Source organism: Notothenia rossii (genome assembly GCF_949606895.1).
Source record: "Notothenia rossii genome assembly, chromosome: 6".
NCBI classification, from domain to species: Eukaryota; Metazoa; Chordata; class Actinopteri; order Perciformes; family Nototheniidae; genus Notothenia; species Notothenia rossii.
The window spans coordinates 22,179,692-22,200,576 of NC_136909.1; the positions used below are offsets into that span (position 1 = coordinate 22,179,692).

Genomic DNA, 20,885 nt, shown 5'->3' on the forward strand with positions numbered 1-20,885 from the left:
TGTTTGCATAATTGAAATACCAACAAAGGTCCTGATCAGGAATTTGAATAAACCTTGATGAATTGGGAATTGCTTGGAATTAGTAAGGCTGTCCAAACCACAGTGTGTTTTCTCTCAGTGAATTACCATAAACCAGAGGAGAAAACATAATGCAAAGCTACATATTTGAATTCATGTGATTCATTAATGAATGAGTTCAGTCTTTCTGTCTTAGCCTAAAACATATCTGTGCACTCTGCTCACACTGATTTTCTTTTGTGAAGTTAACTTGTGCTTCCCAGTGTATTACTATTTATTGTTATTTGTTACTGTCTCATCTGATTTGGTATCTCTTTTCATGTCTCCTGTCCAGGCAGTGCCGTTGGCTGAGTGTAAGGACAGCATGGTTGGCGGGGTGTTGAAGGTGTTACTTCACTCTCTCACCTGTAATCAGAGTACCACTTTCCTCTCTCACACCTTCAGCACACTCAGAGCGCTTGTTGTTAAGGTACATGCGTGTGGACTTTGGATGCATTCGTTAATTGTGTTTACATTAAATCTGTGTTATTATTTATATATGCCTGCTTGTTTGTTTGTGTATACCTGCTTTCATTTGTTTTGTATGTGTGTTTAGTTTGGGGACCTGTTGTTTGAGGAGGAGGCAGAGCAGTGTGCAGACCTGTGCCAGAAGGTGCTTCAGTACTGCAGCAGTCCTGTGGATGAGAACAGGAGCCAGGCCTGTGCCACCCTCTACCTCATCATGAGATACAGCTACAGCAATGCCAGTGTAAGGAAACGGTGACACGATCCTGTATATCTCTTCCAATTGGTTTAGTATGCACATACCCCCCCCCCCCCCCTACTGTCAGGTATTTGTTACCTTTCTGTCAGATTAAACCTTATTCAACATAATAAATTGCATTAATGTCGGATCAAATTTAATTTAAGCGAGTATGGTAAATGTTGTCATGAGCACAAAGTCAAACACATCTTAGCCTTTCTTCTCCACTTTGACTGTCGTGTGCAGCTTTAATGTCTTCTCCATGCCTATTTTGAGCGTGCTGCAGAAAGTTTCTGCTGAAGGATTTGCCTCTGAGTAGAGAGCAGAGAGATATGTCACTGTCTGCCTCCCCCATGTTCCTACCCCTCTTTAACTAATGACATCCAGACCTCTGTGCGTGTCTGCGTGTGTGTGTGTTTCAGTACATATTGTAAGTGTGAAATGTGCCTCGAGGGCAGGAGCAAATCACGATAGAGATAGAGGAGTGTGTTGCCAGGGGTGAAGAAGTGATGGAGGGAAATAAAAAAAAAGAGACATATTTGAAGGGAGCAAGGTTTAGGATAGAGTATCTTCTTTCATTTTCTCTGTTGGTTCGATAACTGCTGTAGCAGTCAATATTTCCTGTGTTTACAGTGTGTACTCTTTAATGAAAGTCAGAAACGAGCCTGTAGACACACACACTCACAAAAACACACAAAGTTATCTACAGTTTAAAGCGAGTATTTTCCATTTGCATGTCCAACCATATGTTTGTTGACATGGTGTATACAGAAGGAGCTGTGATCTGAATTAGTGTAGCAGCCATATGACTCATTTACACACAACTTCCTCTCCATCTCTTCCTTTGATTCTTTTTTCATCCCTTCATCCGCCCTCGTCCTGCTCTCCATCTGTCAAACATACTTTTCTTCTCTGTCCATCTTTTACTTTAACTGGTGATTGTGGTAATAAAAAGACAAAATAGAAGATTGTCTTTTACTGAGAAATGGAACAAATTACATAAAGCAGATACCTGTGGTTAAACCCTGCCCTGTTATGGAACGATTGGAAAGAATACTGAAGGAAAAGGGGCATATATGAAAGAAAAGGAGAGAGAAAGACAGAGAGGGTTGGGTGTTGACTTAAGCTATCATTTAGGGTACTTTTGAGTGCACACACACACACACACACACACACACACACACACACACACACACACACACACACACACACACACACACACACGCGCGCACATACACACACACACACACACACACACACACACACACACACACACACACACACACACACACACACACACTGAGATAGAGGGCAGTGATGGGTGGTTAGGCTCTGGCTCCATGCTCAGTTGAACAGAATGGGGCCGTAGAGATGATCCATGGGTGATTATGTGTCTGCTAATGGGAGATCATTTCCCGCTTAGCTGGTCATGCTGGAGATAAATGGGACTTCACACACACAGGAGCACACTCACTCTCACACATGCACACAGTCCTCGCTGCAGAGGATAGAGGGCTGTTTGTCAGGCCTGTTATCTTGGACAGGTAGTGTGAAGGATGGAGAGACAGGGAAAGGGAGGGGCATGGGGACAAAAATTGAGGAGAGAGGACAACAAAACTGTTCACGAATGTAATGAGCAGGATATCTCAAAGAAATGCACCTTAATAATAGCTGTATGTATAATATGTATATATTTATGATCTGCTGCTTACACCAGTGTTATAGTGGTAATAAGATAAAAAGGAATTTGCATGATTTATAGCATTGACATTTCTAACTAACGCAAACTCTTGATAAAAAATCATTCCCCGGCCATCATTGGAAGTTTTGTTATTACTATGTAATTGTATAGGCAAAATATAGTCAGCCAGAGGAACATGTGAGCATTCTTGCAAGCTGCATTTGTCAGTGTATTTACCCATAGCTACCTGGCATCAAAAGAAAAACAAGTTTCGATTTTATTTTTTCGGTCTGGAAAACTATAATCACATGAAATGAACCCTTGCTAGCAGACCTCAGTTTCTCACTGCACTTTGTAAGTGTACAATAAAGATTGCAACATGTTCAACACTGACCCTCACCGCCGTCCCCTCTGTCTTCGATAGAACTTCTCAAGAGTGAAGATGCAGGTCACCATGTCTCTGGCCTCACTGGTGGGCAAGTCCTCAGACTTCCAAGAGGAATACTTGCGGAGCTCACTGCGCACCATCCTGGCCTACGCAGAGGAGGACACTGAGATGCAAAGCACTCAGCTGCCCTCACAGGTATATAACATTCTACTTCATTACATTGCTGATATTGATTGGATCATAGCCTCATGCCTGCCTGTTGTGTTGGTCCGTTTTCAGGTGGATGAGCTTCTAAGAAACCTCAACAGTATTTTGTCAGACACGGTGAAGATGAGGGAGTTCCAGGAAGATCCTGAGATGCTCATGGACCTCATGTATAGGTGAGAAACACGACCATCATCATTGTCATCCTCTGTGATAGGCTGTCTCCTTGTCGCTCTGTTTTCAGTGTCTCTCCCCTCTCTTCTCTCATCACCCTGTGGCTTCTTGTTATGTTGTACTGCTGGTTCCCATTTCTCTGTGGTCTGCGCTGTTTTGCCTCTATTTGCTGCCCTCACTATGGTAACCATGTGGTAGTAGTTTAGTATCCTGATCTGGCTTTGTGTATATGCAAATGCAAACAGTGTGTGAGTATGAGTGTGTGTGTGTGTGAGAACACGAAGGGACAAAGGGAGTACTGTACATGTGCTGTGTATTGATTTAGACACTTTACCTCAACATGCCCTAATGTCACTTACATGTGTCATTTATCATTCACCTTTCTGTTTTGGTTTTGGTCCCAGTCACATGGTGAGTGTTTGACGGCTACACAGAACGACCCGTTTTACACACTTACCTAGTCTCACCCCAACCTTTACCCCAAACACACAGGTCATTGATGCACACATTTGGTCTCCAGATGCTTGAACTCATTTGTATAGTATAGTGACTCACCTTCTTTATAAATAAATTCATTCAAAGCGTTTCAGATGTATTCCCTTGCTGTTAGGGTAATGATTATCCATGCATTACATGAACAGGAAAACATCTTCCATGTTTTTGGTTGGCCGTAAAATCTCTGAACAACCCAAATACTTCCATGGCCACCACACTCACTCACAGACACACATTTTGCTTCTTTAAATGTTTTGTCTCTATATAAAGAGTAAGACATGAATGTAATCCTATACTGTACAATTGAGCAAGGTTGAAGTGACACAATTGTGCAACATAAAGTCAGTTATAATGCTAACAAAGCATAACACTTAATGGGTTATATTTAAAAAAAGATATGCTTTTTTGTAGTTCTGATTATTTGTCAACATAAACATTGTCAGAAAGTGCATCCTGATTGCAGCATTCCTAATTTAGTTTGGTGGTTGTTGTTTTTGTTGATTTGTCCAGATTCATAGTCTCCTGTTCATGTTGTATTTATTGACAATGTATTTGCTGACCTTTTGGCAGTCTGTTTTGAAAAATAGATGTTACTGTAGCTTGACTTGTACCTGGTTAAATAATAAAAGAAAATTGGAAAAATAACCACAATGCCCCCCTTCTCCTCCCCTCTTCAGGATAGCAAAGGGCTACCAGACGTCTCCTGACCTCCGTCTGACCTGGCTGCAAAACATGGCAGAGAAACACAACAACAGGAAGTGTTACACTGAGTCGGCTATGTGTCTGGTACACGCTGCTGCACTGGTGGCCGAGTACCTCAGCATGCTGGAAGATCACAAGTACCTGCCTGTTGGCAGCGTCACTTTTCAGGTAGATAACCCAAATACACACCAAACTAGCTAAAAACTAAAAAGAAAAGTTACTGCCACAAAAAACAAGCATTTGCATTTGTTGTTTGTGACTCTTTGGTTGTACAGAGGCAAACCCTCCCCTGCCAAACACACACAAGTCCCCACGGATTTGTTCCAAATGTGGCTGTTTGTGTCCAGAGGGGGGAGCTGTACACTCATATCGTCAACATATGAATATGGTCGCCTGGTAGCACTGCTTAACACAATGCCTTTGAAGTTGGAGGGGAGAGAAACACAACTGTGCTCCTTTGGGAACAGCCTGTTCCCCTGAACTGAAAACAAACAGCAGTAACTGTGATGTGTGAGGTATCGATGAGCTTTGTCACACACGACCTCTGTGGCGCTCATGTACAAGACACTCTTAACCTGCAGCAGTCAGCAGGGCATTGATTGGATGCTCATCAAATTAGTTCCGTTTCCCACTGTAGGACATCTCCTTTTTAAAGTCAGACATGTGATTGATTATTTGATTAAGAGGGCTAATTGATTGGTTAGCTGACTGATTTTCTCCCCAGAACATCTCCCCCAACGTGCTGGAGGAGTCAGCGGTGTCGGATGACATCCTGTCCCCAGACGAGGACGGGGTGTGTTCAGGACGCTACTTCACTGAGAGCGGCCTGGTGGGACTGCTCGAGCAGGCTGCTGAGCTCTTCAGCAATGTGAGACAATGGAGCTGCACTCATATTCAAGTTTTCTTAAGATAGAAACCTGCTGTTCTTTCTTGAAAAGATAATACAAGCTAGGATTGTAATGGAATTACATTTTAAACTGTCAATTATGGTATCATATATAAATAAAAAGAAGGAATACCAGTAAATGTGATACCTTCATACTGTTATTACCACTACATACTTATTACGTTTTGAGTAAGGTGTAAACTGCAAAACTGGTCCTAGTGGATAAGGGGAACAACATTTATGTATTTACTATTACGTTTTTTACTAAGATCTCTATTATTATTGATAGTAAATGCGAGGTTTATAGTTAATGTTTTGTTTTTAGTGTTACCTGCAAATGTTTCCTCTCTTTATATTGTGTGTTGTAATGCTAACATCAGTGATGGCTGTCTCATCAGGGGGGGCTCTTTGAGGCAGTAAATGAGGTCTACAAGATCATCTTACCAATCCTAGAGGCTCACAGAGATTTCAGAAAACTGGCATCCACTCATGACAAACTGCAGAGAGCCTTTGATAACATCATAAAGAAGGTAATAACTGTGTGGCCCTGCATTTGCTGCCTCATGTATTTAATAAAGGTTAAAGTAAGCAGAATGGAAAAGTAATTTAAAACTAATTTGGTTATCTTAATGTACCTTAGAAGACTTTGCATAACATAGAAAACTTAAATATTTACATCATGAGAAATCATATGTTACTTCTGTCACACTGATTAGAGAGACATATTAAACGTCCTGTTTGTTTCCCTCCAGGGCCATAAGAGGATGTTTGGAACATACTTCCGGGTAGGATTTTATGGGGCCAAGTTCGGCGACCTGGACGAAAGGGAATTCATTTACAAGGAGCCTGGGATCACACATCTGCCTGAGATATCACACAGGCTGGAGGTACGTGGGTGTGTGTATGTGTGTGTGTGTGTGCACTGATATGCATGTTGTGAAATAATGTGTGATTGAGGTGGTAAAAGGGAAGATGGTGTCTGGCTTGACTGATGGAATCCAATGATGACTGAGTGACTTTAAGTTGAATGAAATGACTGAATGCAAGACTCACAATCATCCATTTGATTTTTAGAGAGCTTGGAAAACTTGGCATTCATTTCAATGCCTAAAAAGAGAAATAATGTCACGAAGAGAAATACAGTATCTGCGTCACTATTGAATCAATGTAAATTAATCAGTATCTTAAGGACTTTCAAGAGATTTCAGGCTTTTAAGTTTTCTTCTCACAATTTATTCCTAACAAAGAGTCTTGAATGGCAGTGAAATCTGCATGGTATTTGCATTAATAGCTTCATAATATTATAATGAAGAATACTCTACACTAACTACACAATTTCTCCCACTCTTAGAATTTCTACAGCCAGTGTTTTGGGGAAGACGCATTTACGATGATCAAGGACTCTATACCAGTGGACAGAAAACAACTCAACCGCAACAAGGTAGGTGATGGTAAAGTCACACGACTGGTTGCTGTTACAAGACTGTAGTGTAGTAAAAAACTATTAATGTTCTCGCTGGTTAGGTTTAACCTTTGCATGACCAAATGCTAAAAAGGTTATATTACTAATAACATTGTGTGATAAAGTAACTAGAACATTTTAGTTTGAATACATTAAGTAGTAAGTATGATGCAAAGTATGATATTATAAATGGCAGTGGTATTATCTAATTTTTAAATAATATGTAAAGCCAGAGCTTAAATAATAAAAGAAAAAATCAAATAATGTCAAACATGTAATTTTATACATTACACAGCTTGTTTTCCTAAAGTAGACATCATAAAGAGTATACATAACATACAAATGTAAGATTTATGCGGAAAACACATTTAAAAAAATGCGGAAAACACATTAAAAAAATATAGAAATCACTTTGTGCAAGGTATATATCCCTTTTTCTGCTTAGATGCACATATTGAAAAGCTGCCAGTAAATAATTAAACGCCACTCCTCTCCAGGCATATATCCAGATCACCTATGTGGAGCCCTACTTCGATGACTATGAGATGAAAGACCGGCTGACAAACTTTGAGAAGAACTTCAACCTGCGGCGTTTCATGTACACCACTCCCTTCACCAAGAGCGGACGGCCGCGGGGGGAACTCAACGAGCAGTATAAGAGAAAGACCATCCTCACCACCTTGCATGCCTTCCCCTACGTCAAGACTCGCATCAACGTCATCCAGAAAGAGGAGGTAACGGTTAGATTCCTGGTGTACAAAATAGAACATAGCACAATTGAACACATTGTGGCATTTGCAGCGATACATTTGTACAAAATGACTTCTCTCTTGTTTCCAGTTCGATCTGACTCCTATTGAGGTGGCCATAGAAGACATGCAGAAGAAGACAAGAGAGCTAGCAGTTGCCACACATAGAGAACAGCCTGATGCTAAGATGTTACAGATGCTGCTACAAGGCTCTGTGGGAGCAACTGTTAACCAGGTATGAGCATTGCACATGTTGAATGAAGGCACTGCTCGTTTTTTACAATACCGTATGTCTGTTCTTACTAGTGCTGAAATTAGCACTTCATTCATGCTCAACCAAATGACAGCTGTTCTCCCAAAAAACTATGATTGCTCTTTGTATCGTACATAGCCCTTTTGTCCCCTGAGTGTCCCCACCTAATGTGCAGGGGGAAAAATAAACCAGAATAATTTAACCCTATTTATCTTATCACATTTTCAGTTTCCATTGTAGTCACAGTGTGCAGGTGGCAGACATGACAGTGATCACACATCAAAGCCTTCACACCCCCCACAAACCCTAATCCTTTTCCCCTGATTTAGTTAAAACGTCAATTCATGGCCCTTTTTTGCTTTCATGTCCCCGCTGCACGCCATGCTGAACCGGAGGTCTCTTTGATCTGATAGCTTCCAGGTCCTGCCAGCCTGGTGAATGTTAGAGCAATGATGAAGCTAGATACAGCGTCTCCACGGCCTCCCCCTATACTTTATCTTCCAGTGTGTAATCTGACAGGTTCCTCGCTCCAACTTGATGGTTGTATACATAACGCTAATGCTCAGCAGCTCCGTAAACATATAACTCTTGACTGCAATCAGCACAGGAGGCCGTGTTTCTGTGTGCGAGTCCGCAGCTCAGACATGAGAGTGAGGCCCAGTCTCTGTGCGTTTATGATGCTAATCAGAGCTGTTTAACTGCGCCTGATGCAGGCACTGTTGCAAGCGTGCTGTGGTTTTATGATGAATATAAGTTAGGATAACAAGATCTCATACTGGGCAAATGGGAGCCAAATGGTGGGTGTACGCAGGGATAGTGGGGACATTAGCCATGCAGGAGGCTAATCATGGCTCATTTTACCATCTGATATCTTCCTCATGTTCTAGTTTAGCCTCTCGGTCATGCATTAGGCATTCAGTTTGGGTCAGTCATTTCCCCCTGTCTGAAAGAGGAGCACTCATCCCTCCTTTTGTTCATACGCTCTCAAATGTTTCCTCCCTTACCTCCTCTCTTTCCTTCCTTCCTCCCTTCTGTTTTTGCTTTCTCTTTCTTTGTCTTTCTAACCCTGTCCCTTTGTTGTTGTCCCTTTCCTCCTCTCTCCGCCCCCCCCCCCTCCCCTTGTAGGGCCCGTTGGAGGTAGCCCAGGTCTTCCTGAATGAGATCCCAGCGGACCCGAAGCTCTTCCGTCACCACAATAAACTGCGATTGTGTTTCAAAGAGTTTATAATGAGGTAAGATACGATAAAAAAAAACACCACCAAGTGACTACACACTGAACCAAAATCATGCAAAAACAAGGAAAACACCACACAACAACTCAAAAACAAGAACGTTCATTAGCTAATAAAAAAAAACCTAAAGGAGATTACCAACTGTTTTACTTAAATTTAGAATTTTTGCGTCCCTTTATTGCTACCAGTGGTTGGCAAAGGCTCAGTAGGTAGAAAGACAGATAAATACTTCCAAGATATATCAGAGTAGAAATGCAGTTTTTTTGTGAAACTTGACTTGAAGGACTGAAAATGTTCTCCAGGATGCTCCATGTATACATCATTATGGTGTCAGGGACGGAAGATAAAAGAGAGCTGCAGACAACTGTGACTGATGGAGACAGATATCCCGTTTAAACAGGGTGTCAGTCAAGATGCGATCAGAGATGGAAGTGATAATCGGCACTACAGTGCACACCAGATGATATTAAAAAAAACAGGTCCAGTAAGAGGGTGTGAAATAATGAAACTCATAGCGACAGGAGATTATTTTCATTTGACAGTGGAAGATATTTTTCCTCACAACACTGAGCACTTTTTCTTCTTGAGTTGCAAAGGTTTATTGTTCCTAAGAGTTTCATTATATTTTTAATATTCACAACATATTAAAACCACCCTATAGTCACAGCAATGTGTCTGATGATATGCTGATTTTGTGCAGGAGACTGGGGTCTTTTGCGCAGACGTGTGTGTGTTTGTATGTGTGTGCTTTCATCTCCTGGGCGTTTGGCGTTTGCCTCCAAGAGGTGTTTTTCATTTTCTAGCCCTCATGTCACATTCCAGCTGCCTTGATTGCTACAAGCAGGTTGGCAAATATTTGCTGTAATTTCACAAGGGTTTATTTTTCTAGCCTAAATCCAGGCAAGCTGGAACTGCACCATTCGTATGCCGCCAATCTTCTTGACAGTTGTGCTCTGATCAAATCCAGTCAAGAAAACCCTTTTTTTACCATAGTCATCTTTTTACCTTGAATGAATTAGTTATATTCCCTCAAAAGTAGTATGCCTCCCTAAGAAGTCAAACCCCCACTCAAACACATCATCTGCTTGGCAACTCATTACTGTGAACACTGCATTTTACCGGCTTAATCATTACTGTTAACAGACGTAAGGTTCAGGGTAGGTCTGCATGATATAGCAACAGATACTGTATATCACAAGAGTAAAGTAATGGTAAAATAGCCATGCATATTTTTACAACACTGGTTTTTAGTCAATTCATAAATATGAATATTAAAGACACGTCCAGAGAACTAGTTTTTTAAATTGCAAACCAAGCATACATGTGAGGAACTTAATGCTCATTGCTCTGCTTATTTTCTATATATTGTTACAAGATTTATTTTTCATATTATGTGCTTTAAAATCTAAGGAATACACTCAGACATGTGTTTGCAATTATTCTTGCAGATTGTTTTGTGTGTTGCTAATAATTACACATGTTATGATAGAGGACTATGGGGGGACGCACTATCTGTCCACTGTTCTTAGTTCAGCTCAGAGCTTACGTTTGACAAAAGGACTTTTATTTGTTTAGACATTTGTCCTCTTGATTTGGAGATTTACTTCTGCTGACCATTTTTACTGTGTTTTGAAACAGCCTTATGGGTCATTTACAGTTTAGCTCACATTCTCGCCAAAGGACTTGAAAATATCTGATATTGCAGTTGCTCACTGTAACAGACAAGTACATTGTTAACTCACATTTTAGAGTTCTGGCAGCCAAAGGAGTCTAATTTATTCCAAGTAGTTGCAGGATGTTATTAAAATGAAACAGTGCAGTGCTTTTCTAGAGGCTTGAGGACAGAGAGGGGATTATGGCAAGATTTTCTTACATATCGTCATTGTTGAAGCTGTTATTAAGTTTGAGGTTATTGCATTAAAAAGGTCCTGAAGTTAAGCTATTTTTTCCCTTTATCTCATGCACTGTAGAAACAGAAAAATGCATTTTAAAACAGATTCCACCTTGTTCTTTGTCCTGTAGGTGTGGTGAGGCCGTTGAGAAGAACAAGCACCTGATCACGTTTGACCAGAAAGAGTACCAGCACGAGCTGAAAAAGAACTACAACCGCCTGAGAGAGAATCTGAGGCCGATGCTGGAGAGGAAGATTCCTGAGCTCTATAAACCCATCATCAGGCCTCGGCTGGAGAACAGGTAAACAGAGCCTCCAGGTCAAACAGCCAATACTGTTTTGACAAGAGACGGCAGTGAGAAAAAAGAACACATGTCATTGATCTTGTCATCACTCTAAAATAGCTGAACACAAAGGAAAGTAAAACCATATGGAATTGAGCAGACATCGGCAGAGATCCATTCACACTGCCTCTACAAATATTGATGGCTAAACCGGAGCCACTGTAAACAGATTGAGTGTTGAACCAAGGCCATGGCCACTGGGCATCCATGTGTAAGCAAAGACTGATCGCACACTAAGTGCTTTTATGATCAATCATGGTAATCTTGATACATTTTATAGCAATGCATGTCCATGCTGAGGAATAAGTATGTACCTCAAAGGATACTTATCGCGCAAATTTAGATAGAGCCTCCAATAATCAGTTTATTGTTGTTTGTAGAATATACTGTAATGAGGGATGATATTTGTAAATAAAATATAGTTTATCAACACATATTATACACAGATGAATCTGCAAGAGATTCTTATCAGCCAATAAAATAGACTCTTGATTTATCAGCCATGTTATAATAATACAACATGACATCAAATGTTATTTAGAAGATGCTTCCATCCAAAGTAACGTACAGTACATGTACTTACAGTAAGGCAGATGCCTACGGGAGCAGTATCTAAGTATCTTTCCCAAGTATTTCAACATGTTTACTGATGGGATGAATGACCCTCTGATAGGCAGATCAGGCATAACCTTAACATCTTACCCAGAATCCTCTCGTATGTTAGACATGGGGTCCTCTCCCCATGTCTAACATCTTGGACTTGGTGAAGCATTGCGACAAATCTCACACTTTTGAAAGCCATGTGTTATTGTTACTGGTCAATTCTACTCATCTTCCTCATATAATCATCCTTATCTTGTGTTTTTGTCCTTTCCCTGCATCCCTCATCCACTTATCCCCTCCATCTCGCAGGGATTCCTTCAAACGTCTAAGTTTCCGCAGAACTCAGGAGGAAAACTCCTGAGATGCCAGGGATTTTCTAAGAGTGAGCGCTATGGAGAGGAAGGGGAGGCTGTCGAACAGCCGTGACAGGAAAAGAGAAGATAAGATGACAGAGGAGGAATTGAGGAAAGGAGCTGCTGGTGGTACCCTCTCACTCCTCTGCTCTGGAGCTGTACTTTCTCTCCACAATAGAGGACTCTTAGTTTCTCAACAGTTCGGCAGTGTTTATTAACGTCTGCTGCACGTCCAAGATTGTGTTGTTGCTTGTTACAGGAGGCAAAATGGAGAGTGAGCACATAAACATAAAGAGGTTGGAAACTCATGCAAAGTGTAGCTTATTGAGCATTTCACTGTAAAATCTTCAGATGCTTTGGCTCTGTTGATTTATTTTTTATATGATGCAAGTCCTAATAATGCTGCAAACATTTCCTATAGGTTGGATCCTCTCTGATGTCCTTGCTGGCCCAGGGCCTGTGTGTGTGTGCTTATAATGCTTGTCTCCTGTGTGTAAATGTATGTAAATGTGTGAATGAGTGTCTGTTTTTTTAGATAATGTATGGAGCAGAAAGTTGTTAATGTCATACTGAAGTCCCGTTGTACATAATAATGATAAATGATTCTGTTGTGTGCTAAAGGGCCTCTGAAATTCCACTCTGGGGGTGTCTAGGCATGACATTTGAAAGTGAGAGCAGCAAGAGTAAGGATGGATTTGTGCACTGGATATATAGACACACTTTCCAGTGTTAGCTGTTGAAGCTGTTTATTGTAATAAATACAGTACCTGGCCATGTAGCTAATGGAAGAGTTTAACTTATTGAGAGTCATCTGATGTAATTAGGCAGATAGACAAATCTGAGACTCTATATTACACAGGGCTTTTCTTTAAATCCACATTTTGTATAGTAGAGGTATTACGACAGAAAGTTAAGATGTTTACAAAGTATGACAAAACTATTTTGCTTTATCATTTTATGGAAATGTATTTTTAGATAAATAACGGCAATAATGGATTCAGTGACTAAGCTGTAACAATCTCAGTGTATAATTATATTAGCTTCAGTACCGGTTTGTAAATAGTCCACTTCATACGATAGACACGGTGCCAAATGTAATCCCTTCCTTATTTACTTAGGAACTGAGATACTTAACTAGAACATAACTTAACATGTTGTCACTCCAGACAGCTCTGCTTTGCAATTATGTTTACTCCATTCGTCTGAAAACATCCCAGAGGAGAAATGTACATCTTTGCAGTATTGACAATTTAATTTGACATTCATGAAACAACTCATGTCATTGTCATTATTTTGTACCTGATCATGCATTTTAGTAATGTACATGTACTTTTTTTTTTAACACATTATTAAAAAAACATTTGAAAGCCTTTATGCTCTGTTTCTAGGTACATCTCTTATTTTGTAACTGTATAATGTTGAAAGACTAAATAAGATAATAAAAGTCATACAGGGTATGTATTTATTGTGATTATTAATTCAAATGTATACCTATTTTTGAAATGTGCAATACATTGCTAAAATGTGTAGTGAAAAGATCTGTTTTGTAGGCATTGAACCACTGGAGACTGCATTTATGTTTCTTTATCTTTACATCATACCTGTTTTGTTTCAATAAATATGGTTTTTTGTATGTGTCATGGATAGCCTACAATGCTGTTGAAGCACCTGAATAAAACCTAATATATGCACATATTTGTCATCACTGTGTTTAGTGACACATTTTAAAACTGGGTTAATTAGGTTAAATTGAAATGGCCTATAAAGGTTTGTTATTGCGGTAATAATAATAATAAAATATTTGTATAAAGCATAGAGGTGTTGCAGAGTGCGTTACATAGTGGAAACGGGAACACAAAACATTTAAGGGTTCAAGACTCCAGGAATACTCTGATACAAGTAAAAGTCCTGCATTCAAAATGTTGTCCCCACCACTTTTTCTAACAAAGTTGACCACCAATGAGCCATATTATTCAGTCTCTCCAATCAGTTTTCTGAAATATTAATTTCTACTAAATGTATGATGGTTTTCAATGATGATTACATTCAGAAAATGTATTTCTGTTTTTAATGATGCATAACATGTATCTATGGTTAACAATAATAATATATACATATAAATATATCTATTGAAGTAGAAATATTGGACAAACTAAACGCCAGTTTAAAAAGCGGGAAGAATCTGTGGGGGAAACTACCATGGAAACTACAATCGTTTGCAGTCGCGTCAGTATGACGCAATCACTGAGCGACGTTGACATGACGGATACAGGCTTGTTGTACATTTCATTCACAACAAGCGAGTACTCGTGATGATCATCGGTATGTCAACAGTTTCTTTTTTTAATACATTTTCTTTGAATCTCCGATAGTTGCCATGATGCTGCTGGTTAATGACGGCGCTCCCGTTGTAGTTTAGGACGTTGAGTTTGAGTTACAGGAACCACACTTGTAATACAAAGTTAGCCCAAACTCTCGCGTGTCATACTTTCAGTCATCTTCAGGCCAACTTAAATTCGAAACTCAAACATTCATTCCTGAAAACTCGATTTCTCTGTGCCGTTTTTTACGAGTCACAACGTGTTACTGCACTGTTAGTTCCTCCTCCTCTCACACACATGCATGGGACTACTTAAGCTTGTGACTGACAAGACCACTGAACCTCCACAGACAAGTTGAATGATTCCAGGTTTCGCTGCAATTACAAACAAAGATGCATGCAGGCAATAACCTATATCTATCTTTCTTTAATCCACTACTACTACCGTTTATTTGTTGTTTGTTCTTTGTTTCTTTGGCAGATGTGTTTAGCCAGCCCCCCTTTTTGTGTGTGTTTGCTCATAATTTTATAAATCTACTCCTGCACTGAATAACCTCTGAGGATTTCCTGCTGCAAATGGTAATTGCACCTCTGTCTTGCCAAGCCTGCTTCTTGCCCCAAGCAAGCTAAATGGAAGTATTATGACAGCAAAAACTCTGATATTCAGCTGGAGAGCTTAAATGTAGGCTGCTGTTCCTGGTGCTGGGCTAAGGTGTTTTACTTATACTGCATAATTAACACAGATCAAAACAGGAATCTAAAACTATTTTCCACTTTGGCATCATTTGTGGAATGTGTGAAATGGAGTTTGGCATTTAAGTTTGATTTGAGCATATATACACTGACATATTTGGCTTACCACTGTAACCTGGCAGAACACTTAATTGACAAATTTAAGTAAACACAGACCACATGAAGCTATAGTATATAAACTAATGGTTTGTTCGAAAATTCCATAAACACGCACACTGTCATTTACCCTAAGACATAAGTAAAACTTTATTTTTGCATCTTAGATCTGGCAGCCCAGCTTTGACACCATTTGTGAGACATGCAGCCAGACAAGAACCTAAACCCCGAAACGGATGACCTTCCACTCCGAGCCAATACCAACCACATACTTGTCAGGCATTATGTGCTGGACCTGACGCTTCATTTTGACAGGAAGGTCATCAGTGGTAGTGTTGTTCTGTTCTTGGAGCCTTCCTCTGGATCAGGGTCTAAGACTGAGGATGGCATTGGATCTGGATCTTGCATTATAGAAGCTGGAAGGAGTCACAATGTATATGTGTGCAGATCTCACAATGAGGACACAGTGGAGGATGGTACAGAAGGAATTGGGAAGGCTATGACAAAGGTGGAGAAGATACTTGGTGCTGGAGAAAGAGATGGAGCTGAATGTCAGGCTCTGTCTGGCGTACGTGCACAGACTCCACCTGAAACAGAAATGATTCAGTCTTCACATTTGTGGGAAACAACCAGTGACGATGATTTCACCTTAGTGATGGACTGCTGTGACCTCCATGTGTCAAAGGTGGAAGAGGTGGACATCTCCTCTGTGTTTGCATCTGAGAGCTCAGGTGTCAGATTAGTCAACCGGCAAACAGCCTTTATTCAGAACCTTATCTCTATGCCCTCTGACCAATGGAGGCAGAAGCACCAGCTCTTTTCTCTATGCAGCCAGGCGCCTGGTGCTCAGCACGGCAGCTCACTGCAATTCTATCGAGACCAATGGAGTCTGCAGGTGAGGAAGAAGGGGGTCGCCTCAGCTCAGGGGTTTCCTCGTGCTCTCAGGATTTGCTATGAGACAAGACCAACAGGAGGCTCCGTGAGGTGGACGAAGGACCAGGACAACAGGTTGTTTTTCGTACTTATATCTCATTATCAATTTATATCAGGATATAAAATGTTTCACGTCAATCAAATAAATAGTATATAAAAAACTGGTAAAGCCTTTTTTGTATACTCCTGTGTGAATTAAATACGTGACAAATAAAAGTAACTTGAGTATTTTATCATTTTAACAACTTATTTGCGACATGAAAATAATAGTTTAAAGTTAAATTATTTAGAAGAAAATCATACATTTAGGGCTAGAGTACATCAATATAGAAATTACATAGATAAATGTATACGATATAAAACATTGTATAATTTTAAAGATATGTATTGTCATATAGCCCAGCCTTATTAGTAGTATGATAACACTTCTTCCTAAAGAACTGGTGGCAGATGCTATTGGAATGAAAGTGTAACGTTTTGAGCTTGCCATGTTAGAATAGAATAATACTAATTCATTAATTCACTAAAACATGCTTCAAGCTATTGTATCTCATTTTTTGTGTCTGGATGCTTTATGTTTATGTTGGTGTGTTTGGTGTATCCTTTGAGCATTGAAACGAGGGTTGTTTACAGTTTACCATTGTTTACCCTTCCAGGGTGTGTGTTTACACCGCCGGCTCTCCCATCAACAACCGAGCCCTCTTCCCCTGCCAGGAGCCGCCTGTTGCCATGTCAACATGGCAGGCAACAGTGCGGGCCCCCAGTGAGTGTGTGGTTCTGATGAGTGGGGAGGAGGAGGCTATACCTGTTGGGGATGGGGACACAAGTAAGCTTATTTTACTTTTTTGACAACCTGTAGAAATCAGGTCGATTTTATTTTAATGGCCTAAAATCACAAATTTGCCTCGGAGGCTTTCTACTTTTAAAAAATATTTCTTATCTTGAATTTACTTTTCATTTTTGAACTTGTGTTGTGCACAATGACAAGTCACCTACCTGGGTCAGAGCTAGAAAAACCATAGTCATAGTTTTTTATATAAAAAACATTTTTGATAAAATCAATGCAGCATTACAGGTTATTGTCATTTGACGGAACAGAACATATTTAAAAACAGAAAAAATATTTCTGTAACTGACATTTAAGACATTTACTGCCTTTAGTGACTGCTACCATAGATCAGTCATTTGAAAGGTTGGCATGGATCTGGATTGGTAAGGGCTAAATACAAATATGTTATATGAAAACAACGTCAGACTAAATAGTGAAGTGAAACAAAATGGCACCTTCTGTCCAAACAATTCCTTAATTTCTCCATGCTTTCTTTCTGCCTGTTATCCCCTCCATTTCCCTAGCATTGACATTTTTATACTTTTTCTCTTTCCCGTCTGCTCTCTTCAGGCTTGTTAATATGGAATTACTATGTCACTATGCCCATGCCCGCCTCCACCTTCACCTTGGCAGTGGGCCACTGGCACCAAGTCCCAGCAGAAATTGCTCCAGCAGTGGAAAGAGGGCTGAAGACGGATTGTAGTAAGACTGCCAAACTCGGGGCTAGACCCGGGGAAAGGGTCCAGGCTGATCAAATGTCTGGCCATGGGAGCTCCATCAGTGAAGTAGTAAAGGGCTCTCCACTCAAGACTGGCAGGTATTTTATTGTTTTTCCTGTGTTCAATTCTTCTTGTAATATTTCCTTCTCTTCCGACTGTTATTAACCCAGGTCTGGCCCTTCGAAATTCCATGGTAAAACTTTCCTCTTGCCATACTTTAAATGGTGCAGGTGAAGTTAGGGTGATGGATAGGGTTCACCCCTCAATATGCTTTTTATGACAAGTACACTGAAGTGTTCAGTGCCCAGCAGAGATTAATTTTGGAGACCAAAATAAATAAAGCTTTTAAACATTTTATGGAGGTACAGGATTTAGAGTACAGGCTGGGGCATAGTGAGGGCTGGCTTGCTGTGGGCAGGGCAGGGTGGGGCTGGGGTCTCCCTCTCCAACGGGCAGCAGGTTGGCAGATCTGCCAGTGGTTTCCAGTAATCCTCCTCCTCCCCTCATGGTTTTCCTCCAGCAGCAGCCCAGCTGTAGCCTGCTGCCGGCAGTACAAATCTCCTGCTACAAGGAAGGCCTTTATTTTCAGTGAGTGGCTGGAAGGAAACTTGGATGTCGCTCAAATCCTTTGGAAGGGTTCCGTTGCAGAGGATGGAGTTAGTGATGGATTGGATTCAGAGTGAATGAGATTGCATGTCGGCACCTAGATATTCTTGGATCACTGGTTTCCTCCTGTGACTTATGTATTCCATATTTCCATGCTAAGTATAGAGAGACGGGACAAACTGTGCCATTTTGGGTTAACCAACTCAAGAACTGTATTTTGTTTTTATAATAAGAGTATTCATCAAATCTTTAGTCATAACGTTGGATTTAACTTTTATTTCCTGTTTAATCTGCTACAGCGGAGACCAGACCACCCACTCAGACTCCGCACTCTGTTACTCTTCCCTTGAGGATGCGACGCACTCTGTAACTGATTATTCAGGCATAGTGGATGACAGCATCTCTTGTTCCCATGACGACTACCCTTGCCGATTCACTGAGGAGTCGGCTAGGTCCCAGCGGGTGATCCCGCACCGTGTGTTTGGCCCCGTCAGCTTGCTGCAGAAGGCCCAGGTGGAGAGATAATTATATTTCATGTGATAAGAAGAGACAGTTAGTCAGTTAATGTTTGTGTCATTATGTTAGCGGTTTTCAACTGCTGCTGTACGACGCTGTGTTCCTGTGAGCACCACTTAAAACATTCCTCATTCTCTAAATGGGAATCTCCTACTGGAATCAGTTTGATAAATATAAGGTCAATAGTGTTTTCTTGTTTGTCAGTTCTAAGTGGATGATGCCTCTTAGATTTTTGACCAAACATGTTCTTTTAAATATTTTTGATATTTTTGATATCTTCTGACCTTTAACACATGGAATCATAATAGACAGTACATTATGTGCAACAGCCAATACATGCACTCACAACTATTGTATATTCTTCCCATATGTATCAACATGTATCTGCTTCAAATAAAATGTGCAACTTTATAGTCTTCAGTTGTTTTGTTTCTGAAACTTGTTGCCTTCCTTTTGCAGGTGGGAGTCCTTAAGCTGTTGCCTCGATGTTTGGCTGCAGCTCACACCATTCTGGGGGTCCATCCTTTTCCCCGCCTTGATGTCCTCATCGTCCCAGCAGGCTTCTGCAGTCTGGGCATGGCAAGGTAATGACACCAAGGCCTTTGGTAGAATGGTGAATAGTGTTAATTAGGCAAATTGATGAAAGATCAAAGCATTAAGAAAGTTTGGAAGACATAGATATCTAGTTGAACAGGCCCATAAAGTAAATAACTAAGAGCTTTTTTGGAGTAATAAGTGCACACAATTAACGAAATAGACAATCATTTACAAATGTATAGAAACAGAGAAGAAGTTTGTTGTTCCTTTTAACGTTATCCTGCTGCTTTTGGTTTGGTTTTTCAAGGAAAAGGTTTCTGGGATGCATGATTAATGACATTCTTCACATTTCCAAACCCTCTCACTCTGTCTCAATCTTTTGCATGGAGATCTTCCACATTGGAATGTTTTACTGACTTCAGGAGTCTAACTCCCTCTCAACTCTCTCCAGTCACTTGTCATCTCTTTTTTCGCCAACACATTAGCTTTTAACACTGGCCTAGATGTCTAGCATGAATTCATATAAGCATGTCTCTGGTGCTTATAAAATGATGTTAACATTGTGAGTGTGTGACAAAATGTTGACACTATTGAACATTTTTAACATTAAAATACTCAACAAGTACTAGATAAAAACCAGACAAAAAGTAAACACATAGAAGTTGTCAGACTAAGGAGTCTTCAGCCTCTTCACCAGGCGTCTAAAAAATTTCCCCATACCATTTCCCATTCGTCTTACACTTTACCATCATTAACCCTCTCCTTTTCTTTTGTTTTTATACTCTGTCCCACTTCTTTCATTAATGTCCAAAAACGCTAATGCTCGCTTTATATATCCTGTTCCAAAACTCACCTCCTCTTTCTTCCCTTCATCCCTTTTTCTATTCCAAACAGCTCTCTCGATTTAACACATTTCCACCACATCTCTTAACTTGCTCACATTTTTTAAGATTTAAGCCATATTATTGAAACTCTCCGTCAAGTTTCCTGTACACTATCCTTTCTGGACCCCTTCCTTCAAAAATACCATGGTTCTTCCTTCTTTGAACTATTTTCTCGTACCTTTAAAGACCCCTTAACCACAAACTAATCCCTGAGCCATGATCCTCTTGTTGAGAGAGCTAGCAGACCTCTTATCTGGGTTGAGTTTCATTGACTCTGTGAGCCAGTCAATATTTTGCTGTGTTAACATCTTCTTTTTATCAGCTTTCAGATTTCATATATTCTGCAGGCTCTCTGCTTCTCACTAGACCTATGTGTATTTATATATGTATGTTTGTACTGTTGTAGTGGAGGTCTTGGGGCATGTGGTATGACGCACAGATTTAATGTCCTTTGCACTATAAATAATTCAGCATTATGTATTTAATTTGTTCCTTATATAGCTCCTCTGCCCTTT

General features: G+C 40.3%; 2 protein-coding genes across 14 annotated transcripts in view; both read left to right on the plus strand.

Annotated features, from left to right (window-relative positions):
- The window catches only part of dock8 (dedicator of cytokinesis 8), a 50,304-nt gene extending 36,436 nt beyond the window's left edge, over positions 1-13,868 (plus strand). For both annotated transcript variants that reach the window (XM_079687387.1, XM_079687388.1), the window contains 14 exons: positions 353-487; positions 614-766; positions 2,866-3,024; positions 3,109-3,209; positions 4,380-4,572; positions 5,129-5,272; positions 5,689-5,820; positions 6,043-6,177; positions 6,642-6,731; positions 7,250-7,486; positions 7,593-7,736; positions 8,880-8,986; positions 11,009-11,179; positions 12,134-13,868. In XM_079687387.1, coding sequence (XP_079543513.1) covers positions 353-487; positions 614-766; positions 2,866-3,024; positions 3,109-3,209; positions 4,380-4,572; positions 5,129-5,272; positions 5,689-5,820; positions 6,043-6,177; positions 6,642-6,731; positions 7,250-7,486; positions 7,593-7,736; positions 8,880-8,986; positions 11,009-11,179; positions 12,134-12,185 — 1,953 coding nt within the window. In that variant the 3' untranslated portion in view covers positions 12,186-13,868. The remainder of the gene's footprint in view (positions 1-352; positions 488-613; positions 767-2,865; positions 3,025-3,108; positions 3,210-4,379; positions 4,573-5,128; positions 5,273-5,688; positions 5,821-6,042; positions 6,178-6,641; positions 6,732-7,249; positions 7,487-7,592; positions 7,737-8,879; positions 8,987-11,008; positions 11,180-12,133) is intronic.
- Positions 13,869-14,430: 562 nt separating this feature from the next.
- aopep (aminopeptidase O (putative)) overlaps positions 14,431-20,885 on the plus strand; it is a 68,723-nt gene continuing 62,268 nt past the window's right edge. For 9 of the 12 annotated variants that reach the window (XM_079688460.1, XM_079688461.1, XM_079688453.1 and 6 more), the window contains exons 1-5: positions 14,537-16,354; positions 16,936-17,105; positions 17,679-17,925; positions 18,733-18,946; positions 19,409-19,533. In XM_079688460.1, the coding sequence (XP_079544586.1) occupies positions 15,549-16,354; positions 16,936-17,105; positions 17,679-17,925; positions 18,733-18,946; positions 19,409-19,533 (1,562 nt within the window). In that variant the 5' untranslated portion in view covers positions 14,537-15,548. Of the gene's footprint in view, positions 14,500-14,536; positions 16,355-16,935; positions 17,106-17,678; positions 17,926-18,732; positions 18,947-19,408; positions 19,534-20,885 lie in introns of those variants that run through there. The other 3 variants (XM_079688452.1, XM_079688456.1, XM_079688455.1) reach the window with 3 other exon arrangements.